The sequence below is a fragment of the Myotis daubentonii genome, chromosome 15, assembly GCF_963259705.1.
Source record: "Myotis daubentonii chromosome 15, mMyoDau2.1, whole genome shotgun sequence".
In the NCBI taxonomy this organism is placed as follows: domain Eukaryota; kingdom Metazoa; phylum Chordata; class Mammalia; order Chiroptera; family Vespertilionidae; genus Myotis; species Myotis daubentonii.
In genome coordinates, this window is record NC_081854.1 from 12819317 (window position 1) to 12836716 (window position 17400).

At 52.4% G+C, this 17400-nt stretch overlaps 1 protein-coding gene across 1 annotated transcript; it reads left to right on the forward strand.

Moving 5' to 3' along the window:
• Nucleotides 1-2265: 2265 nt before the first annotated feature.
• On the forward strand, nucleotides 2266-16163 carry LOC132216781 (urokinase plasminogen activator surface receptor-like). Its single transcript, XM_059666296.1, is given in 8 exon segments — nucleotides 2266-2413; nucleotides 4214-4324; nucleotides 5411-5554; nucleotides 12083-12235; nucleotides 13243-13377; nucleotides 14533-14679; nucleotides 15602-15759; nucleotides 15761-16163. Coding segments are annotated over 8 exon segments (969 nt in total). The 5' UTR covers nucleotides 2266-2349; the 3' UTR covers nucleotides 15818-16163.
• The last annotated feature ends 1237 nt before the right edge of the window (nucleotides 16164-17400 follow it).

Genomic DNA, 17400 nt, shown 5'->3' on the forward strand with positions numbered 1-17400 from the left:
TGTAAAAAATCAATAAAATATATTTTAAAAAAATCAGTGAAAAGAGAGAATGGTTGATTGGCTGCCTCATGCACGCCCCCTACTGGGGATTGAGCCTGCAACCCGGGCATGTGCCCTGACTGCAAACTGAACTGTGACCTCCTGGTTCATGGGTTGACGCTCAACCACTGAGCCACACTGGCCAGGCAGAGTCCCCACACTCTTTTTTTTTTTTTTAATATAATTTATTGGTTTTTTACCGAGAGGAAGGGATAGGGATAGAGAGTTAGAAACATCGATCAGCCGCCTCCTGCACACCTCCTATCGGGGATGTGCCCGCAACCCAGGTACATGCCCTTGACCGGAATCGAACCCGGGACCCTTCAGTCTGCAGGCCGACGCTCCATCCACTGAGCCACACCGGTCAGGGCCCCACACTCTTCGTCACTAGGCCATACTGCCTCTTAGAGGAGAAGGTTTCTTTGGGACTTTTCTACTCATCTTTAAATCACCAGCTTAAGGCTTCAATGAATAAGAATAACAATAGGCAGGCGCCACTTGGGGGCTCAGCCCACCTGGTATCCAGATGGCCGAATAGATTTATAATCCCTTAACCAAAAAAATAATAATAGCACTAGTTTCATCACTGTGTAGTGGGAGAGGTAGCGGTAGCTACTACTTACTCAGTGCCTGTTACTCTCCCTTCCCCCGCCTGTTCCAGCTACACTGCCAGGTCCTCAGGCACGCACCTACCTCGGCTTTTGCACTGGCTCTTTCCTCCCCCTGGAACTCTTCCCAGACCAGTTGCCCCGCTTCTTCCCTCACCCATTCAGTCTCTGCTCAAATGCCACCTGCTCAGGGAAGCCCTCCTGGATCACCCCACTGAAACTGACCACACCTCGCCTGTCCTTGGCATCTTCTTCAACCTGGCTTGTCCCCCCCCCCCCCCCCGCCCCTCCCCGTTTTATTTACCACTGCCAGACAGCCAGAGATTAGATAACACAAGTCTACGCCCCAGCGCCCCGAGGGCAGGGAGGGACTTTGCTTTGTTTGCTGCTGTGACCGCAGTCCTGGGCCAGTGCCTGACACTTGGTAAATACTGAAGGAATTTGCCAAGTCCTCCAAGTGGGTTAGCAGCTGTTCAAAGATCTTATCTGCAGTAGATTGCTCTGATTGGTCAGAAGCATCCTAACACAGAGAGGCTATTTTATCTTTTGCATTTTATTTTACTTAAAAAAAAAAAAATGTATTGCCCTGGCCGGGTAGCTCAGTTGATTAGAGCTACCTGATATGCAGGGTTGCAGGTCTGATTCCCGTCAAGACACATACAAGAATCAACCAATGAATGCATAAATGAGTGGAACAAAAATTAATGTTTCTCTCTTTCTCCCTTCCTCTCTCTCTAAAATCAATAAATTAAAAAGATGTAGTATGAATCTTTACAAACACACAGAAAAGGAAGCAGAATGACATATAAGTTACCTTAATCCAGCGGTTCTCAACCTGTGGGTCGCGACCCCTTTGGCGGTCCAACGACCCTTTCTCAGGGGTCGCCTAAGACCATCCTGCATATCAGATATTTACATGACGATTCATAACAGTAACAACATGACAGTTATGAAGTAGCAACGAAAATAATTTTATGGTTGGGTCACAACATGAGGAACTGTATTTAAAGGGCCAGAAGGTTGAGAACCACTGCATACTTTGGCTTTCCCCCCCCCCCCCTACAGTATATTAAAGTAGATGCAGACATCAATGACATTAACCTCTAAATATTTCAGGGAGCTATAAAAATTAAGAACAACTTTCCCACATAACCACAAAGACCTTGTCATAACAGCACTATATACTTTTTGGCTGAAGTATTTTAAAGCAAATTAGAGACATATTATTTCAAGCCCAAATATTTCAACATTCGTCTCTAAATGGTAAGACATTTCCCCACATAACTACAATGCCATTGTCCCTCCTAACAAAACTAACAAAAATCCAATATTATCTGATAATCAGCCACGAATTCCCCATCGGGACAAGTTTTAACCTGAGGGGTGAGGTTCCTTGCCCAAGACCCCAGAGAAGGAAGAGGGGTGGGGTGGGGGGGCTGGAATTTGCACCCTGGGACACAGCTGTGGCCTTGGCCCCGTGCGTCAGAGCAGAGCCCGCCCCCTGCTCCACAGGCCACGCCCTGGTAGAGGAAGCCTGGCAGGGGGTGGGTGACATGGGGGGAGGTGGGGCGCCCACGCATCTAGAGCTGACTTGTTCTTTGGCCAAGCGTGTGGGAGGAGCCCCAGGGCTAACAAAACTGTCTGCTTCCCGCGGCCAGGCTCAGAAGTGCAGGGAGGCCACGTACACGAGCCGCTGCCTACCATGGGCGTCCGGGGAATGCTGACGCCGCCGCTGCTGCTGCTGCTGGTTCAAGCCTGCATTCCAGGTAGGGGCCAGCGCCCAGCACCCGCTCCGGGAACTGAGTGTGAGGGCGGGGAAGGGAGGGACGGGAGAGGAGGGGAGCTCAGTCCACAGCCCCTCCATTGAAATAATGGCTCTCCTCTCTGCAGCCCGACAGGGTACAGTGCCTAGCACACAGGATGTATGTGCTCGGGAAATACTAGTTGAGCGAAGGCATTTAGCAGCAGCCACCTTTTAGGGAGTGCGCTCTTGCTCCCAGGTCCTCTTCTACGCTCTTTACTGGCAATTTCAAACTGGGAGGGCGGGATTATATTTCCTTCTGTTTTACTACACAGAAGGAAACTGAGGCAGAGGGAGGTTAAGTAAGCGGTCCGAGGTCACACAGCCAGTTTTTGAATAAGTGGGAGTCTGATCCCCGCAGGGTCATCCCACTGCTCTCTCCACTCTGTCACCACCCCCTCTCCCCCCGACATAGGGAGGACAGAGCATTTAACACAAGGTCCACAGAGTCCAGGCCGAGCGTCACGGCGGCGGAGGCTGGAGACCTAGGGCTGGTCTCTGGAGGACCCTCTCACCTGCTTTCCCCGGAAAATGTAGGGGAAAGGGTTGACAAACCTCGAGGAAATTGAGAAGGAACTGAGTCAGAGCGAGGTGGGAGGGGGGCTGTTTGGGGTTGAGGAGTATTTTGTCAATGAATAACCCGGAAAGCTCTCCCGACCGTTGAATGAGTAATAACTGGAGGACTCCGAATTTGGGGGCGGCGGGCAGGGAGCATATGTCAGGTCTGGAGGGCGGAGAATAGGTCTTGCAGCCGGGCTAGCCTGCGGAGCTATAACCTCGGGGCGGAGCTAGTGGGCGGGGAGAGGACCTGGGGGCGGAGCTAGTGGGCGGGGAGAGGACGTGGGGGCGGAGCTATTGGGCGGAGAGGGAACCTGGGGGCGGAGCTAATGGGCAGGGAGAGGACCTGGGGGCGGAGCTAGTGGGCGGGGAGATGACCTGGGGGCGGAGCTAGTGGGCGGGGAGAGGACCTGGGGGCGGAGCTAGCGGGCGGGGAGAGAACCTGGGGCGGAGGTAGGGGGCGGGGAGAGGACCTAGGGGAGGAGCTAGCGGGGGGGAGAGAACCTGGGGGAGGAGCTAGCGGGCGGGGAGAGAACCTGGGGCGGAGGTAGTGGGCGGGGAGAGAACCTGGGGGAGGAGCTAGCGGGCGGGGAGCGGTTGAACCGCTGGGGGCTACTGTGCGAGCCAAGGCGTAGATGGGTTAGATTAAGAATCTCGGAGGGCTGATGGGCGGGGTTAGAAGTTCAGAGTGGACTGATGAGAGGAGAGAATGTTGGGAACAGACTTTGGAGGGGGTAGAACCTGGGGAAGCTCGGTGCGGGTAAAGTGAGTACAGGGCAGGGGGGACGGAGGTAGAACGTAAAGGTCCGCCTGAGTCGGGTGAAAATGGCATGGCCCTAGGAGAGCTGGCGGAGTAGACCTAGGGTCGGCGTGATGGGGGAGCAGAGCTTGGCTTCCGGACGGACTGAGAGTGGAGATAGGGCTTTGAGGATAAGGCCCGCATGCAGACAGCTTTCTAGAGGAAATTAGCGAGGGGAGACGTTAGGGAAGGACTTGGGGGGGCGGATTAGAGTCTTAGGAAAGGGGTGCGTAGATAGAACATTGAGAGAGAGAGACAAGGAGTGCACTGGGCTGGAAGAACGTGGCGCACGAACCTGAGCGCACGGGGCTTGGAGACTTGGTCCTGGTATCGGGACATCAGGGAGTGAGAGGGGACCCTGGCGCCGAGCTGTAATAAACTCTCCTGTGGTCCCGCTCTCTCCCCCAGACACCTGGGGCCTGCGGTGCATGCGGTGTGAGAGGACCGGGCATTGCCAGGTGCAAGAGTGCGCGCCCGGCCAGGATCTCTGCAGGACCACGATCCTGAGCGTATGGCAAGGTAAGCCCCCACTCCAGCGCCACCGGGCATGCGCGTGACCAGGAGGCTTGTCTCACCAACTATCAGGGAAATGCAAACAGAAAGACCAGGAGACCGCTACACGCCCACCAGACTGGCAGACATTTAAAAATCTGACAATGCTGGGGTCGATGGGCATGTGGAGCTGCAGATCCCGCCTTCAGGGGGCTCCACCTCACGGAGCCATTTGGCAATCTCTAGTGTAGACCGAGGAGTAGAGTGCCCTTCAGCCAGCATTTCAGCTCCTAGGAACATAGAAACACGAAGAACCTTGGCCGCATCTGCCCGGGGACTGCATGTGCCCAGGGACACATGTGCAAGAATGTTCTTAGCAGTGATGTTTGCGATAGGGAAAACTGGAAACACCCTGAAGTCACTTGGCAGCAGAGGAGAAAATTATGATGTAATCACATAATGAAATACCACCCAGTTTAAAGAAGAAACCAGAACTGGGGGTATTAACATGGATACACCTAAAAAATATAAGGTGGACAGGAAAAAAAAAAGCATGTGGCAGAGTATGATACCCTTAAATATAAAGTGTGAAATATGTGAAGCAACAGTGTAAGAATTACCTACACCAGTGGCTCTGGACAGGGGAATGTGATAGGGCGGGGTGGGGTGAGGGGGGTGGGGTACCGAAGGCTTTCCCTGTATCTTTTAAGGTTAGTTTATTTTAAAAATATCTGCACTAAATGTAACGAAGTGCTTAATATTTTATAAAGTTGGATGATGAATGCACAGTAGTTATTATATCATTGTCTTATACTTTTGGGGTAAGCTTAAAGCATTTTCCTTTAAAACTTCATATTCGAGGCATCACCCTGCTGATGACTAAGTGGGGAGGGAGAGGGAGATGGAGCTAGAAGGTCTCAGTGTTGTCACTGAGAAAGTAGGGTCCCTGTGAGGGGGGGGAGGGGGGATGACTCTAGAAAAGACAGGGTTGGACCCAAATCAGAATAGAGGCCTGAGGATCGGCCACAGGCGTGGTTACCTTAAGACCAGGAGTGTTAGAGGCTGGTTGAGCCCAGAGGAGCCTCCGGGGTAACAAAGATACACTCCTCACAGAAGGGGAAGAGCTGGAGGTGGTGGAGACAGACTGTGCCCATCCCGAGAAGACCAATAGGACCATGAGCTATCGGATAGGCATGCAGATCATCACTCTGACAGAGGCCGTGTGTGGGTTTGATTTGTGCAACCGGCCCAACCCTGGTGAGTATGACAGCCCTTGCCATGCCCAACCCCAAACGATCTCCAACTTAACCCCAGAGTCATCCCGATCCTACCCTCAGTCCTATGCCACCCAACCCCAACTCCATGCCTTACCCCAAGACCAACCCCAACTCAACCTCACCTCCAGCCTCATCTCCAAATTCACTTTACCTCTAACACCCTCCCACTCAAATTCATCCCTGTTCCAAACACATCTCTAACCCCATTCCTGAATCAAGCCCATCTCATCTCACACTGTTACCAGTCCCACCCACAAACTCATCCCCTTCCCTAACTCTGCCCCATCCCATACGTGTCTGTGGGTTTTTTGTTTTTTATTGTTTAAAGCAGTGGTTCTCAACCTTCTGGCCCTTTAAATACAGTTCCTCATGTTGTGGTGACCCCCAACCATAAAATTATTTTCGTTGCTACTTCATCACTGTAATGTTGCTACTGTTACAGATCGTCATGTCAATATCTGATATGCAGGATGGTCTTAGGCGACCCCTGTGAAAGGGTCGTTGGACCGCCAAAGGGGTCGCGACCCACAGGTTGAAAACCGCTGGTTTAAAGTATTACATATGTCTCCTTTTCCCCGATTGATCTCCCCCCCCCGCCCATGTTTGTTTTTATGGTTGTTGAAGTATAAGATGCGACACCTACTCTTCCAAGGCTACACTCACATACACTCAAGAGGTAGATGAGGTATCGCACTGAAGATTTGTCATCTAACCTTTTCCATGGGACAGGAGATGGTTCGGGCAATAGATCATAAGGGACAGGGATACAAAGACCAGAGATACCAGAGGCTCAAAATTCTTAAGGGAAGTCAAAGAGGAGAGGGTCACAGGCCGCAGTGGGCTCAGAAAGTTCCCTAGAATAGACACTCCTTGACTGTCGCAGTGGAAAGGATGTGAGGAAACTTGTGTTGAGTTCCGTGGCTTCAGGCTCTGGTCAGTTTACAGAAAAGACTTAGAAAGATTCCAGTTCCCCACATTTCCTTCCACAGGAGAGAAAGGATGGGGAAGGAATGGAGGTCAGAGAGAGATTCCTTTTTCTGGCCCTAACGAGGAAGGAAATTGATTAAGGCCAGTCCAGTCACAATGCCGTCAGTAGGCAGAGAGACTGTATTTGTAAATTTTCTTTTTTTTTTTTTTATATATTTTATTGATTTTTTTACAGAGAGGAAGAGAGAGAGAGATAGAGAGTTAGTAACATCGATGAGAGAGAAACATCGATTAGCTGCCTCTTGCACATCTCCTACTGGGGATGTGCCCGCAACCCAGGTACATGCCCTTGACCGGAATCGAACCCGGGACCTTTCAGTCCGCAGGCCGACGCTCTATCCACTGAGCCAAACCGGTTTCGGCAAATTTTCTTTTTTAAAAATAGTTTTTTATTGATTTCATAGAGAGGGGGAGAGAGGGAGAAAGGGATAGAAACATCGATGATGAGAGAGAATCAGTGATCGGCTGTCTCCTGCACTCCCCACACTGGGGATCCAGCCTACAACCCGGGCATGTGCCCTTGACCGGGAATTAATCCATGACCTCCTGGTTCGTGGGTCAACACTCAACCACTGAGCCACACTGTCCGGGCTGTACTGGGTTTTTCTTGCTCTTCATCCATCCTGACCTCAAGCTTTTATCTGTTGGTGGGAACGGAATCAGATGCTCATTTTCAAGGAAGTGATGCGAGAGATGACGCCAGCTTCCTCTGTGGTTAGATATGTCTAAGGAAAACACTAATAATTGGGTCCAAGTAATGCTTCTAATGAGAGATAATATTCAAAATACTTAATAGTATCGATCAGTGCTGAAGGCATTGATCAATTGGAAGAGGCCCCTGGAGGCCCCCTGCTGGGTCTGATGTTGCTCCGTTAGCTGGTGGATCTTGAGGACATGAGGATTCTAAAGAAAGGGTTGAGGTGGTCAGGGGTCCACCAGAGAGCTTGGAGCAACAGCTGTCAATTAAGTAATTTAAAAACTGACATGCCCCTATCTGCCCCATTTCTAATGCCATCTTACCCTGCGGTGGTGACTAGATAGCTGGTTAAACCACATCCTGTATGTAAGTGACACTGGGCACAGCTGTGACCCAGGCAGCCTCAGGCCCTGGTCCCACGGAGCTCACAGTCTAGAGGCCGGGGAGACCCATCGCCAGACAGTGACCGCCCTGAGTGATCAGAGCTGGGAGGGGGAGGCACAAGCAGAGGATGAGAACCGTAACAGGAGAAACAGACTGTGTCGTGGGGAAGCACAGCCCAGAACGGTCAGGGCTGAGCTGGGGGAACAGAGGCCAGAGAGGGCAGGGCTGGGCTACATGAAGGGGAGGGGCTGTGGGGCCCTGGAGGGGACAGTTGACCAGGTCAGGGAAGGTTTCCTGCAGGAAGCAACAGCTAAGCTGGATCTGGAGGGATGATAGGAGTGAGACTGTTAAAAAGACAGTGGAGCCCTAGCTGGTTTGGCTCAGAATAGAGCTACAACCTGGGGACTGATGGGTCCCAGGTTCAGTTCCGGTCAAAGTCACATGCCCTGATTGTGGGGTTGATCCCCAGCAGGGGGCGTGCAGGAGGCAGCCAATCAATGATTCTCTCTCATCGTTGATGTTTCTATCTCTCTCTCTCCTCTCTTCCCTCCTCTCTGAAATCAATAAAAATAATAAATAAGTAAGTAAATAAATAAAACCCTAAAAAATAAAAAGACAGTGGAAAGGGTTTTCCAGGCAAAGGGAGCAACAGATACAAAGGCCCGGCGGTGGGTGGAAGGAGTATGGCTGGAGGAAAGGGTAACATGGGGCGAGAGGCATGGTGCATTATATTACACGGGGGTCAGGCTGTGGTGAGGAATAGAGACTTCACCCTGGGAATGGGGGGAGGTCATGATGGAGGGATGCGGTGGTGGAGGGAAGATGGGGAAGGGGAGGCCAACTTGGGTGGGTGAGGTTGTCCAGGTGACGATGAAGGTGGCTGCATTAGAGTGTCAGCCCTGCAGCTGGGGAGAAGTGGGTGGACTCTGGGGCTATTTACCAGTCGATGACCAAGGGTTAGTGCCAGGTTAGACATGGCCATGGTTTTGTAGTTCTGGTCACGATGGAGTCGATTGTATCAGACAAACCCCCTGCCAATGACAGCTGTGAAAACTGGACGGATTATAAACAGTTATTTGAAGTCACTGACGGGCAGCAGATGTGGAAACGAAGCTGAGGTGCTACAGTCTTTGAAATAGGGAAGCGCAGACGTTGAGTCCCTCAGACAAGCTGGGCTTTTCCTGGAGTGCACTTCCCAAAGGGCACCTGTGGGGGAGAAGCAGAAGCAGAAACCAGAGAGAGGTCCTCGCTGGGCCAAGAAGACAGAGGTGGAGTCTGGGGCTGTCCGTGTCTAGAAAATGAGAGGGAAAAGCCAGAGAAGGGAATCGGGAAATGTGCCGGTGACTTCCTCAGTCATTGGCAGGCTGTGCAGGCATAAGGTGAGACTCCAAGGAACTCAGCAGGAAGTAGTACCAGGCAGCTACAGAACTGAGCAAGGGTTCCAGCAGGCAGAGGATGCTGGGCAGACCCAAGCTGCCAAGTTGGCAAGAAAGGCCTTGGTAACCATCTCCGGCTTTTCTCTGAGACCACACCCTAGGAGTAGGGGCAAAACTGAAATAGACCGGCCCCCCCAAAAAACGTACTTCCCATCAGCAGCAGGAAGAAAGCCCGGCCCTCTTTGGAAGAAGATACATCATTTTAAGCCTTTACAAATGTTCGTCTATAGTGTCTGGCATCTAATCAACACTTAACGAGGTAGCTTGAAGAAAATAAAAAGGACCAATGGAACCCAAGAGGAAAATCCCACAATAGAAACAGAAGCGTAATTATTCAGATATTGGAGTTATTGCACGTGGAACTTTACAATAGCTATGGTCAATATATTGAAGAAAATAGAGGAAAGGATAAGTTTTAGCAGAAATCTGAGCTGGTTTGGCTCAGTAGATAGAGCATCGGCCCGCAGACTAAATTAAGGGTCTCAGGTTAGATTCCGGTCAAGGGCACATACCTCCGCTGCAGGCTCGGTCCCGGCTCCGGTCAGGGCACATGCGGGAGGCAACCAATCAGTGTGTCTCTCACATCAATGTTTTGCTCTCTCTCTCTGTCTCTCTCCCTCCCTTCCACTCTCAGTAAAAATCAATGGAAAAATATCCTGAGGATTAACAAACAAACAAAATGTAAAAGAGTCCCAAATAGTTTATAGTTTGGCTCAGTGGATAGAGTGTCGTCCTCCTGATTGAAGGGTCCTGGGTTCGATTCCAGTCAAGGGCACTTGCCCAGGTTGCAGGCTCAATCCCCAATAGGGGGTGTGCAGGAGGCAGCCGATCAATGAGTCTCTCTCATCATTGATGTTTCTCTCTCTCTCTCTCCCCCTTCCTCTCTGAAATGACTAAGATAAATTTTTTAAAAATGTAAGAGAGTCAAACAGTAAATATAGAACAGTGACTGAAATTAAGAACTCGGTAGATATGCGTAATAGAGACCAGAAATAGCAGAGCAAAAGGACTAAAGATCTAGAAAACAGATCAGCAGAATGTCCACGTTGATACCTAGATGTGGAGGATCAAGAGTCTGCCAGGTCTCTGCCCGGAGGACTGGATGGGGCCGCCTCGGAGACATGGAATTCAGGAGAAAGAGCAGGCCTGGGGAGAAGACGGAGAGTTCCATTCGGGGCGCGTAGAGATTCGGGTGTTTGAGGGATAGCCAGGCGGCCTCCAGGGTGCAGTGGGTATATAGGTGTGGAGGTCAGAGAGATGTCTGGCCTGGAGAGAGATGTTTGAGTGCCCAGCAGGTGGGTGGAAATGAAGCCACATCAATAGGTAACATCCCCATGGGAGAGAGTGGCACCGTGGGAAATGCAAAGGGCCTAAGACAACCCTGAGGATCACCCACACTTAGAAAAGAGTCCCCACAGGAGACCCACGGGGCTGCTTGAGTGTCCTTACAACATGGCAGCTGGCTTCCCCCGGAGCCAGTGATCAGACAGAGCTGGGGGAAGTTGCAATGTCTTTTCCAAGGTAGCCCAGAAATTACACACCATCATTTACACGGTATCCTTTTGGTTACACGGGTCATCCCTATTCTTTTTCTTTTATATTTTATTTTATTTTATTTTTTTAAATATATTTATATTGGTTTCAGAGAGGAAGGAAGAGGAAGAGAGAGATAGAAACATCCATGATGAGAGAGGATCATGGATCGGCTGCCTCCTGCAAGTCCCCCACTGGGGATCGAGCCCGCAACCCGGGCATGTGCCCTTGACCGGAATCGAACCTGGGACCTTTCAGTTCACAGGCCGACGCTCTATCCACTGAGCCAAACAGGCTAGGGCTATTTTTATTTATTTTTTTAAGTTTATTGACTTTGAGAGAGAGAGAAAGGGAGAGGGAGAGAGAAATATCGATAGGCTGCCTTCCGCAGGATGCTTCCCATGGGGGAATCGAGCTGCCACCCAGGCGTGTGCCCTTGACCAGTCCTTTAACCAGGAGCCTCCTGGTGCTCAGGAAGATGCCCAACCAACAAGCCATACCAGGCAGGGCAGCCCTACTTATGGGAAAGGACTACACAAGGGCATAAATGCCAGAAAGTAGGGATTACTGGGGGCTGTCTTGGAGACTGGCTACCACAGGGAGCAAGAGAAGAGTTTTAAATAATTGTTCATTTACTCATTCATTCATTCAATAAATATTTATTCAGTATCTTCTCTGGCCCCGGGCCTCTGCTGGGTGGTATTGGGACACAGTCATGACAAAGACAGCCTTGGCCCTACCTACTCTCCTGGGCTGAGAGTCCACTGAGGGAAATAAGCCTGTCCCCAGACAGGGATGACCCCAGTGAGCAGGGCTGGGATTGTGGGGGGAGGGTGGCGGGGCAGAGAGGCAACTGATCCAGCCTAAAAGGTCAGGGGGTGCTTCTTGGGGAAGGTGAAATCGGAGAAGACGATTCCTGAAGAATGAGTAGGATATACGGAAAGTCGAGAGCAAGGGCACAGTAGATGCAAGGGCTGCATGTGTTGGGTGTATATTTGGGGACTGCGGGAAGCGGTGAGGAGTAGAGTATGAGGGACTAGTGAGGGAGATGAGGCAGGAGAGGTAGGCAGGGCCCCGTCTCTGATGGGCCTTGAATGCCACGCTGAGAATCGTGGATTTTATGCTGAGGGCACCAGGGAGCCATGGAGGGGTTTTGAGCAGAGGAGAGACAGGGTCAGAATATTAGAAACATCCTTCTAGGGCCATGAGGGGAGGCACCGGGGCTGGGGCTGGAGTGGCAACAATGGGCACCGGGAGGCCAGGGAGGGACTGGTCCTGAAGGAGGTCTGAGCTGGACCTGGTCGTGGGACTGGAAAGGGGGGAATGGGTTCCAGAAAAGACTCAGAATGGACAGGGTTTGCCGACTGGCTGGAGTGGGATAAGGAGGGATTGATGCTGAGGTGAGTCTTCAAGGGAGCTGGCTCTCCAGGACTCTCCCCACGGACTCACCCTCCTGCTCCTCCCCACGCAGGCCGGGCCCCCACCTTTCCCCGAAGCCGCTACCTCGAATGTGTTTCCTGTGCCTCTTCGGACCTGAGCTGTGAGCGGGGCCGGGACAAGAGCCTCCAGTGCCGCAACCCTAGTGAACAGTGCCTGGAGGTGGTGACCCACCAGGACCCGGCAGGTGAGCCCCAGCCTGCCAGCAGCTCCTCCTCCCTGCTTGGCCCCTTGCAAGGCTGTACTTCAATCCCCAGGTCGCAGGGAGTGAAGCCAGGTAGGAAGTTAGTCCTCCCACACACAGAAGTCCAGTGATGGGACGTCCGGGCCACAAAGGTAGTTCAGTCACCAGGAACCCAGACGCTTTCTCGTCTCTGACATATCGCTGCCATTCTCAAGATTGCCTCACGGTCCACAGCCGCTGCCGGAGTCCCAGGCCTCGTGTCCAAGTTCCAGGAAGAGGGAGGGGAGCCCTGCAGGAGCGGCTCAGTCGGCTGAGCACTGTCCCATGCACCGAAAGGTTGCCAGTTCGATTCCCGGTCAGGGCACATACATGGGTTGTGAGTTTGATGCCCAGTCGGGGAGCATATCCGGTCAAGATTTCTCTCTCACATCAATGTTTCTCTCTCTCCCTTCCTCTCTCTAAGCATGTCTCCAGGTGAGGATTTTTAAAAAAAAAAATTTTTATTAATTTCAGAGAAGAAGGGAGAGGAAGAGAGAGATAGAAACATCAGTGATGAGAGAATCATTGATCGGCTGCCTCCTGCACGCCCCCTACTGGGGATCGAGCACACAGCCCGGGCATATGCCCTTGACTGGAATCGAACCCGGGACCCTTCAGTCTGTAAACCGAGGCTCTATCCACTGAGCCAAACCAGCTAGGGCTCCGGGTGAGGATTTTTTAAAAAATACACAAAAAACAAGGGAGGTGAAAAGAAGGGGCAAAAAGGGGCACCTCTCATTTTGTAAGCGTTCTTTTTTCTGGGAATCCCATAAACCTTTCTACTTATATCACATTAGCCAGAACTTAGCCCCATGACTATAGATCCTGAGACTGGAAAACGTGTCTTTGGCCCCAGAGGAAATGAGGGCCCTGTACTGAAGGGTGGAGCGGAGAATGGACAGACGGCTGCTGGGTGGGCCAAGCCAGGCTCAGGCCTTCATCAACCATCCGCCCTCTCCCCTGCCCCGCAGGGAGCCCCGGAGATGAGCGCCACTCCCGAGGCTGTGGCAACCTCCCCGGCTGCCCAGGCCCCACCGGCTTTCACAACAACCACACCTTCCACTTCCTGCGGTGCTGCAACACCACCAAGTGCAATGGGGGCCCAGGTAAGGGGAGGGGCCAGCGTGGAGCTGGGATCTGGGATCTGGGAGGGAGGGCCACTCAAGGACATGGCCGCTCTCTTGTGGGCACAGACCTCCTCTCTGGGTCTCTGTTTCTGCCTCTGGAAGGCAGACATAGCAAGTCCTTCCTCAAAGAAGGGTTTTGTGGGAATCCAATGAGTCTGTCCAACCTTCGCCAAGACCCACAGGGGACGCTGTCTACATCCTCTGGAGTCCTTCCACTGCTCACCACCCTGGTTTAAGCCACTGTGACCTCTCGCTTAGATTGTTGCAGTAACCTCCTCTCTGGTCCCCAGTGTTCAGCACAGCTGCAAGAGAGATTTTTTTTAATGTAAATGAAGTCTTGTTGCTCTCCTTCCTCGAGCACTTGAACGTCCCCTTGCTCTGAGGATAAAACCAAAGGCCATGCTATGCCCTATGTAATGCATCACCACACACACACACACACACACACACACACACACACACACACACACTGCCTCCTGGTCTTTATTTAGTCCTGCAACTGCCAAACGCCGCCCTGCCTCAGGGCCTTTGCACACGCAGTGCCCTCCGCTGGGAACAGGTCTCCCTGAGGAGTTCGCCTGACTGGCTAGTTCTCACTGGGGTCTCAGCTTTAAAGTATCATCCTCAGTGAAAGGTTCCTGCCCCTCCCCTTCCATATACTCTCAGCCCATCCTGTCACTCCGGCAGAACTTTCCACAGCGACGGGGTGTCCTTTCCTGCATATGGTCGCCACTACCACAAATGGCCATGCAGCACTGGACATGGGAACTGAATTTTGAATTTTATTTCATCATTGCTCGTTCATTCCAATCAATGTAGATGCAACCGTGTGTGGCTAGTGACTACCGCGTGGACAGGGTCACTGTAAACTCTGAGTTCTGTGAGAGTAGGGACTGTTCGATCTTACCCAGATGCTTACCCAGAACCTGGTCAGACAGGGCTCAGGGCGGGGTCCTGAGAGTTGGGGTTTCTCCCACAGGCCCCAGAGAGCCCCCAAAAGAGAGTGCGGTTCCAATGTCTGCCACAAGGGGGCGCCGTGCCGCCTCAGGCTGAGAGCTGGGGGTCCGTGCAGGAGGACACCTCTCCCTTTACCCTAACCCTGTTTTAATGACCTTCCTCTCGTCTTCTCCCAAGTCACGGAGCTTGAAAAGCTGCCGCTGAATGGCCTCCAGTGCTACAGCTGTCAGGGGAACGGCACGCACGGATGTTCCTCCGAGGAGGCCTCCCTCACCGCCTGCCGCGGCCCCATGAACCAGTGCCTGGAGGCCACAGGCGCTAACGGTGAGGCCCTTTGGGAGCTGGAGGGGGATGTGTAAGAGGTCACCTTCCAGTCCGGCTGGATTGGTGGAGGTGGGTCTTCCTATGGGGTTTCCTGCTGCAGGGTACAGGTTGCAGTAAGGAACTGGGACTTGCCCAGTCGGGAATGTGGACCAAATATATTTTTATTGAGTTCAGAGAGGGAGGGAGAAGGAGAGAGAGAGATAGAAACAGCAATGATGAGGGAGAACCATGATTGGCTGCCTCCTACACGCCCCCTACTGGGGATCGAGCCCAAAACCCAGGCATGTGATGGGACTTCCTATGGACATCCCGGGCTCCCATCCTGTGACATCCTGGAAAGGTCTCTGTTCCAGTAATTCCCAGACATTTTGGTCTCAAGATTCCTTCACGCTCCTAAAAAGTATCGTTCCCTCAGTTATATCTATCAGATATTAACTGCATTATAAATCAAAAGAGAAATTTTTTAAAAAATATATTTTATTGATTTTTTACAGAGAGGAAGGGAGAGAGATAGAGAGCTAGAAACATCGATGAGAGAGAAACATCGATCAGCCGCCTCCTGCACATCTCCTACTGGGGATGTGCCCGCAACCCAGGTACATGCCCTTGACCAGAATCGAACCTGGGACCCTTCAGTCCGCAGGCTGACGCTCTATCCACTGAGCCAAACCGGTTTCGGCAAAAGAGAAATTTTTATAAGATGTGCTTATTAATTTATTTTAAAATAACAATTACGCCCACGGGAGCGGAAAAAGCCAAATGAAGCCTTGGCATTATCCTGAGGATGTGTTTAACGTCACAGACCCCCCGCGCCGCGCTCAGAGCCTCTGCACTCTCTGGTGGTGTCCACCACAAGGTGGCTCGTCCCCCGAGGGAGCGCAGGCCCGAGAGCTGGGCGTCACACAGTCTTCTCTCTCCTCAGGGCCGGGGCACCCGAGCTACACGGTCCGAGGCTGTGCCACGGCCTCCTGGTGCCAAGGCCTCCATGTGGCTGAAGGCTTCAAACTGACGGATCCCAACGTCTCCTGCTGCACAGGAAACGGCTGTAATCACCCCAACCGAGACGCCCAGTCCCGCCGGGGGGGCGCCCCCCGGCCCGGCCCTGCCCACCTCAGCCTCACCATCACTCTACTTGTGACTGCACGCCTTTGGGGAGGCACTCTCCTCTGGACCTGACCCCCACACTCCCCCTGCCCTGGCTGGATCCAGGGGACCCCTCCGCCCTTCCCGCAGCTCCCAGGCCTGCCAACTCGCTGTGTGACCTCAGGCCAGTGTGCTGCCTCCTCTGGGCCTCAGTGTTCCCAGCTGTGAAAACACCCGACTCACAGAATTATGAGAAATGGAGGAGAAAAGCTAGAGAAAGGCTGCGGGCCAGCAGGAGTTCTTGTGATTACTAATATTGTTGCCCCATTGTTGTTATTATTAATTAATATTTGTTTTATTTAATATTTTATACTTTATATAAAGATTTTTATACCAATGAACAGGGTCAGACCTGCCCTTCTCCATAGCATATATCTATCTATCTATCTATCTATCTTTCTTTCTTTCTTTCTTTTTAAAATATATTTTTATTGATTTCAGAGAGGGAGGGAGAGATAGAAACATCAATGATGAGAGTCATTGATCTGCTGCCTCCTACACGCCCCCTACTGGGGATTGAGCCCAAAACCTAGGCTGGTGCCCTGACTGGGAATCGAACCTGGGACCTCCAACCCCTGAGCCACATCGGCTGAGCGCATCCACCTTTCAAAGATGCATGGGGGGCACCCTTCCTCAGGCTCCTGGAAGTAGGGGTCACATGGTAGGACCCAGGTGGTCAAGGCCTCCGCTTGGGAGCAGTCCCGTGGGGCTTCCACCCCAAGTCACCTCCACATCGATTTCTGGGCTCCAAATGCAAACTTCTCACTCACCCACCTCAGCACTAACCTTCCCGTCTCTTCTCCCAAACGCCAAAGGTCAAGACTACTTTGTTGTTCTACGTGGGCATGACTCGTTTCCTGCGGCTCTGAGACAGGAGATGTATGGGGGATGACCTGCCTGCCAGGCCCCCCTTGATGCACTGCAGTGAAGAACAAGGATAGGACTACATTTCCTCTGATGCTCTGGGGCCAGGACATAAAGGCTGGGATCTATTTCCTAAGATTCCCTCAGACTTACTGACAAAAACAGAGAGCTACCATGTCAGTGGCGCTCTTGAGCTCACTATGGAAGAGTTCGCATTTTCCATGGTTCACGGAGGCAAACCCATAGGGACCAACTACATGGGGCCCCGTGGCAAATGAGGAGAGAGACTCGTCATCTCCCCTGGTGCTTGGGACTAGGTCTCTTCTTAGGACCGCCCCAAAGCACATGTTGCCAACTGTCATTGACTTAAAGAGAGGGGGTCTTGAACACAGTGGCTCTGTGACTGCTTTGACCCATAGGGTGTGGCGGGATGGGTGCCACGCCCCACTCTGGGCCCAGGCTTCCAGGAGCCGTCCGCTTCCGGGGAGCCAGCTGCCGTGCGAAAGTCCTGCGCCCAGCCGGCGTGCCGTGAGGCCGCCCCAGCTGCCTGTGCATGGGTGCCATATGGAGACAGAGCCACAGATGGTCCAGTCCTCGCAGCCCGGGCACCACACAGGCGCGAAGGGGCTGCCTTGGCCATCGCCACCCCAGCAGATGCCCCGTGCAGGGGAGGCAGGAAGCCCAGCTGCTCCCATTGCCGAGGGCTGCTATCAG